Below are 6,163 nucleotides of genomic sequence, written 5' to 3'. Positions count from 1 at the left end.
GGACTCACCTGTGAATGGGTCATTCAACCCCCAAAGGGGTAGCGACCCACAAGTTGAGAACCACTGCTCTAGGCCAAGGTAATCTACACAGCAGGCCAAGCTTAGTGCATTGGCGGGCGCTGGTAGTTCCGTGGCAGAATTCGCATCCGTGGGAGACTCAGTTTCCATTCCTGGGTCACGCGCCTTGTGTGCAGCGACCACTTGCCTGTTAGTGGGGGCTTGTGTGTGGGTTTGTTGGTTGTGAGGCTAGATCAGCCCCGGCGGAGCTTCCAGACTCAGAGTAGGAAAGAAAGATTTGGAGATCCGCTTCTGAAAATCAGCCCGTAGAAGCTTTGTGGGTCACAACGGCTGCAGGGACGGTGCCACCGTGCAGGTGCCTCTGCGAGTCAGCGGCCAACTCAGCATGGAATCCAGAAGAACCCACACCTGCCGCTTTCTCACCCTTCTGGTTCGTGGCAGTGCTCGCAAAAGTTAGGCGTGTGCAAAGGATACAGTCGTCGTGTGTCATTGATTTCTTGTCATCGGGCCGCTCACAATGACTCTTGCCCTCTCTGTTTGGGTGGTATGCTGGCAGTAGCCTCGCTCGCTCGTGAATGACAGGTGCTGCCATTGAGGCCACTGTCAGGGCCTCTTTTGTCCTCCCCTACGTCCCTGTCACTCAATCCTGGGAGTTAGTGCCCCAGAGAGGGACCGATGGGCAGCTCTGGGAGCCCAGGAGAGAGGAGACTCTCTTCCAAGTGGCTGGGGTAAGACGTGGGACCGTGGTTTCCACAGGGAGAATGAGAAAGTCCCCTAAAGAACCGGGACTGGACACTGGCGTTGGAGTGGGCGGGCAGCAGGCTTTGGAGCTTTGCCACTTGTCCTTTGTCTCCCACCCCCACATGGCCTGAGAAATCAGGTGTTGAGATCCCGCCAGGGCAATTGTGCAGGAGGCCAGATGGGATGCAAGTGTGGTCATGTTTTGTTCTGTCCTGTGCCCCCAGGCCACCACGGTTCCCAGGATGGCAGCCAGCAGCAGCCCCAGCGTAGCCTCACTGGGTCCCAGCACCTCTGGAAGTCAGGGCAGCATGGAGCCCATGAGCACGAGAACCCAGGAGGAGGGGAGAGTCTCTACTGACCAGACAGCAGGAGGCCACAAGAATGTCCAGGCAGATGAGAGGACACAACCGGACAGGAGGTTGCTGCCACCGGGAGACAGAACACAAACCAGCCAGCGGCCTCAGGCAGAGAGAGGGCTGCAGGTGGATGCTGTGGCACGAGAAGGCACAAGGACATTCGGCACATCTCAGGATGTGGCGGCACAAGGAAGAGCAGGGACACAGGTGGGAAGGACACAGGCAGGTGAGAAGATGCAGGTGCACAGGAAGATGGAGGCAGATGAGAGGACTCAGGAGGACAGAAGGATCCAGGGAGAGGAGAGGCCGCAGTCAGAGAGAAGCGTACCCACAGTCATAGGAGGTCAGCCGGAGCAGGGGCCCAAGAGCAGCCACAGCCGGAAGTCTAGAGCCCCTACACCCCCTTCTTCAGAGGGCCCTAGCCCCCCACAGGTTACTAGACACTTTAAGCAGAGCCCAGAAGGGTCCTCTGTCTCAGACAAGCCTGGTTTTATGCTCAGCTCTGAGGAGGCTGTGGCAATAGCCTCCAGAAACCACGAAGAAGCCGCACCAGGCCCCTTGTCAGGGCCCCTCTCACACCCAGCACAGCTGCCTCCCGAGAGGAACTCGGAGCAGATGGGAGGAGAGAGCAGTCCAGGGCTGGGGAGGTCCAGCCCAGTCAAAGACAAGCTGGAGGCCAGCTTGTACCAGTGCCCAAAGGAGGGCTGGCATGGGGAAGTGCTGTCTGGGGATCTGGGCAGCTGTCCCCCAGCTGGTCAGAGTCCCGAGGCGCCCACCATGGCCTCTCATTTTGAGAATGACCTGCCCAGCAGCCCAGCAGAGCAGTCGCCCAGCACCCTGGCTTCTCAGCACGTGAGCACTGCTGCCTTACCTGGAGCTGCCCCCACACCACCTCCAGGGCTGAGCACCCCCACCCAGAGTCAACCTCTAGCAACGGTGGCTCCCGGCAGGGAGGGGGCCTGCTCCAACATGTCTGATGTGGGTGGTGGGACCCCAAGCCCCCGGAGCTGTGACCCTGGCCTCATAGATTCCCTGAAGAACTATTTGCTTCTGCTGCTAAAGCTGTCAGGCACGGAGACACGTGGTGGGGCAGCAGAGCCCCGGGCAAGTATGGCCCCCGGGGGCCCTGTGCCCTCACCTTCGCTGGCCCCTGCCGTGGAAGTGGCTGGCCTGAGTCCCCGGACGTCGCGGCGCATCCTGGAGCGCGTGGAGAACAACCATCTGGTGCAGAGCGCCCAGAGCCTGCTGCTGAGCCCCTGTACGTCCCGCCGCCTCACCGGGCTCCTGGACCGAGAGGTGCAGGCTAGCCAGCAGGCCTTGGCCGCTGCCCGGGACCCCCAGGGCCCTGCCCCCAGCCCCCTCAGCATCCCTGCCATTGTGGTTGGTGAGGAGGGCCCCGGATCAAGATCAGAAGAAGGATCCGGTGAGGGTATGGGCCAGGGCGAAGAAAAGGCTTCCTTTGAGGGGCCTGGCCACACTGGAGCCGCCCAAGAGACCAGTGGGAGTGGGCCAGCCGCGGTTGTGGGCAGGCAGGTGGCCTCCGGGCAGCGACTGCTCCCAGTACAAGGCCAAGCACAGGATCCCATCCCAGAGGAAGAGGCCTCAGGGGAGGCCCTGCCAGGTCTTCCTGCAGCCACACCTGAGGAGCTGGCTCTCGGGGCCCGGAGGAAACGATTTCTCCCAAAGGTCAGAGCAGCAGGAGATGGGGAGGTGGCCAAGCCCGAAGAAAGGGAGAGTCCCACGATCTCCCCTCGGGGGTCCAGGAAGAATCTGACGCCTGGGTCCCCAGGGAGTCCAGGGCGGGAGAGATGCTCCCCTATCCAGGGGAGGAAGGCAGGTCTGCTGGAGGTGCCAAGGTTGGAGGAGGAGCCAGTGCCAGGAGACCCAGGGGCCAGTGCCAAGGCCGGTGGCCTGGATGCAGAGCCGGCACTGGATGACAGCAAGCAGGATACTCCAGCCAAGCCCAGGAAAGCCAAAGACCTTCTCAAAGGTAAGTCACCAGGCCGGGCAGTCTGGAGGCCACCGAGACCGACAGCAGCATGGCCTGTTCTCGTCGAGGGACAACAGAGGACCTTTGAAAAGGTCACCTAATTTAATGATCCCGGTGGCTCTGGAATCAGAAAGACCCGGGTCTCTTCCTGACGCTGCGACCCTGTGAATGGGGCCAAGCATAGTGCCAACTTCATAGCAGTGTGAGCTTTGACTGGAACAGAATAAGTCAAGGGCTTATTGCCGGGCCTGGCATGCAATACTGTTTTAGCTCCAGCATCCCCATCATTGTCACCTCTTCTTTAGAGACTCGTCCACAGCTAGTTAGCGGTGGGGACAGTGTTCAAAGCGGGTCTATATAGTTAGAGGCCAGGGAATCCTCTCGCGATAGCTGTGTTCCGGGCTCCGAGGCCGTCCCTGGCTCTCGTTCTTTCTAGCTAGTTATGTGCACTTTGGGGATCAAGGCAGAAACTTCAGAGATAAGAAGTGGGGTGGGGTGGGGGTGGGGAGCGAGGGCTGAGGCCTGTGACATAGTGGGAGACTTGGAGCCTGTTTTCTCTCTGCCTGGCCCCAGCTCCCTGTCTCTGCGTGTATACCTGTGAGATGGACCAGCAAGGGCACAGGATGGAAGAGGGGCAGAGGCTTCTCCCTCTTAGCTGGTCTTCACCCCCACCCCCTTCAGCGCCACAGGTGATCCGGAAGATTCGGGTGGAGCAGTTTCCGGACGCCTCGGGCAGCCTGAAGCTCTGGTGCCAGTTCTTCAACATTCTTAGTGACTCAGTCTTGACATGGGCCAAGGATCAGCGCCCAGTGGGCGAGGTGGGCAGGAGGTAAGCTGGTGGGGACCACCTCCCCCCTACCTGGCTCCGGAAGTCCAGTAAGGACACTGGCGGGCCCTGTCCTCGCCTCACAGTAACCCTGTGTGGGCATCTGCTAGTCCCAGAGTGGAGGGGAGCGCATGGGGGTCAATCTCCCACTTGAGGTCGCACGGCCAGGAGGTGTCAGCCTCCCTTCCCGCGTCTCGTCTCTCGCTGCCACCTCGGTTCTCAGTGGCCGATGGGAGCAGGGACTGAGAACTCTCAGGAATGTGTCAGCACCATCCCAGGAGCCCCGTGTCTGGCATGGCCTCTTTAAAAAGGTCTCCACTCTCTGCAGTGCGGGGGACGAGGGGCCGGCGGCCTTGGCCATCGTGCAGGCGTCCCCCGTGGACTGCGGCACCTATCGGTGCACCATCCGCAATGAGCACGGCTCCATCTCCACCGACTTCTGCCTCAGCCCCGAGGGTGAGTGCTGCCCGTCACCCAGGGTCTTGGGGACCTGGCTCCCAGGTGGGCAGAACAGCCCAGGGGCAGCTGCTGTCTCTCTTTTCCTCCTAGTGCTGTCGGGATTCATCTCCAGAGAAGAAGGTGAAGGTAAGGTGCCCCGTTGGGGAAGGAGGCGGAGAGGGTGGGTGTCCATCCCCACTCCCACCACCTGCTGGGAGGACCCACTTAAAGGGTCTGTGCATTTGTTCTGTGATGACGCGTCCACATCCACGCACAGCCACCCTTTGCCTCCTAATTACGACTTGGGGAGAATGGGGAGGAAGACTGATTTTTCATAAGATTATAAGAGGAAAAGAGGTTGGGGGTAGAGGGTGTGTTTCAGCCTTGAGTCCTTTGTCCCTCTTGGAGCCTTGGCCAAGGGCAGGACTAGCCACCAGGGCACATCTTAATCCCGCCAGCTGCCTGCCCAGTTTCTGAATGGCTCAGGACCTCCTACCTCAGATTCAGACAGGGAGTCTACTAGTTTCTCGAGTCTGATCGCATCCATCCTTCCTCTCAATCTCTGGGGAAGGACTTAGAAAACCTGGCGTGTTCAGCAGGCTCCCTGGTGATTGTGAAACAGTCCAAAGTTTGATACGCATTTCAAGGCTCAGGTGTCAGTGGAGGCATCTGGGTTGCCCCTTCGAGAGGCATGCTCAAGCCTGGGCTGTGAAGTCAGCCAACAACGGAGAGATTCCCAGAGCTCCGTTTACTACTGAATGTATCCATTGCACCACTCACTCATTGAGCCCGTGCCTTTTGTTCTGTTAGCCAATAAAATCAAGTCAATATTAAATATGATCTCGCACTAAAAATATACCATATATACTCGAGAATAAGCCAACCCTAATATCATCCGAGGCACCTAATTTTACCACAAAAACTGCATTAAAAATGTGCTGAGAAAATCGGCTTATACATGAATATATACGGTAGCAATAATTCTTTAATATCATCAAACGTCCAACCCTATTTCCTCAGTGGTGAGTCATGTTGGTTCATTTGAACCAGAAACCACTCCTTGCTCTTGGCTGCTCTACCTGTGAAGTCGTGTTTAATAGATAACAGGTCCTCCATCCACATTTCCCCCACTCCTTGCCATTCCTTTGCTGAAGTCTCTTGATGCGTAGACCTTTTTACATTCTCTATTTGGTTGAGTATAGCCATACCTAACATGTCCCTCCGGGGTTTGATCAAGTACAATGCATCCGAGAGGAATTCCTGAGAGCCGAATGGAAGGTGAGTTTGACAGTGGGGCAGGAGGAAGGTGAATGGAAGTAAAGAAGTTGGAAGCAAATGCTATTTATAGAAGTACAGATATAGGCATGTGCATATGTAAGTATATTAGTTTATAATGAAAGGGATAGAGGCCAATGTACAGATATTTATATGTTAAGTATTAAGATGACAGATGGACTTTGAGCCACTATTCAAGACCTCCCTAAACACAAGAACACTTTGTTCTAATAATCTGGCACTCTTTGATACTCACCTTCCCTAGAAAATCGCTGAAGACAAAAATGGGTGCATGAGTAAATGTGGTGAAGAAAGCAGAAGGTGCCTGACTATCAAAAGATATAGCATCTGGGGTCTTAAAGGCTTGAAGTTAAATGGGCTGCCATCTAGCAGGGAAGTATGTAAGTCCACATGGAAGAAGCACACCAGCCTGTGTGATCATTAGGTGTCAACGGGATCAGGTATCAAAAGGTCCAAAACAAACGATTATATTGATGTGGAAGAGGGAGTTGGAATGGA

General features: G+C 56.6%; 1 protein-coding gene across 1 annotated transcript in view; it reads left to right on the top strand.

The window, feature by feature from the left end:
* ALPK3 (alpha kinase 3) overlaps window positions 1-6,163 on the top strand; it is a 53,834-nt gene that overhangs the window by 38,240 nt on the left and 9,431 nt on the right. The window contains exons 6-9 of the mRNA XM_045286299.1: window positions 984-3,105; window positions 3,787-3,934; window positions 4,260-4,387; window positions 4,481-4,516. Coding sequence (XP_045142234.1) covers window positions 984-3,105; window positions 3,787-3,934; window positions 4,260-4,387; window positions 4,481-4,516 — 2,434 coding nt within the window. The remainder of the gene's footprint in view (window positions 1-983; window positions 3,106-3,786; window positions 3,935-4,259; window positions 4,388-4,480; window positions 4,517-6,163) is intronic.

This window comes from Echinops telfairi, unplaced genomic scaffold (genome assembly GCF_000313985.2).
Source record: "Echinops telfairi isolate 266 unplaced genomic scaffold, ASM31398v2 ScPeMD7_7;HRSCAF=31, whole genome shotgun sequence".
NCBI classification, from domain to species: domain Eukaryota; kingdom Metazoa; phylum Chordata; class Mammalia; order Afrosoricida; family Tenrecidae; genus Echinops; species Echinops telfairi.
The sequence above is the reverse complement of the archived record's forward strand: the minus strand, read 5'-3'. Positions and strand labels throughout refer to the sequence as shown.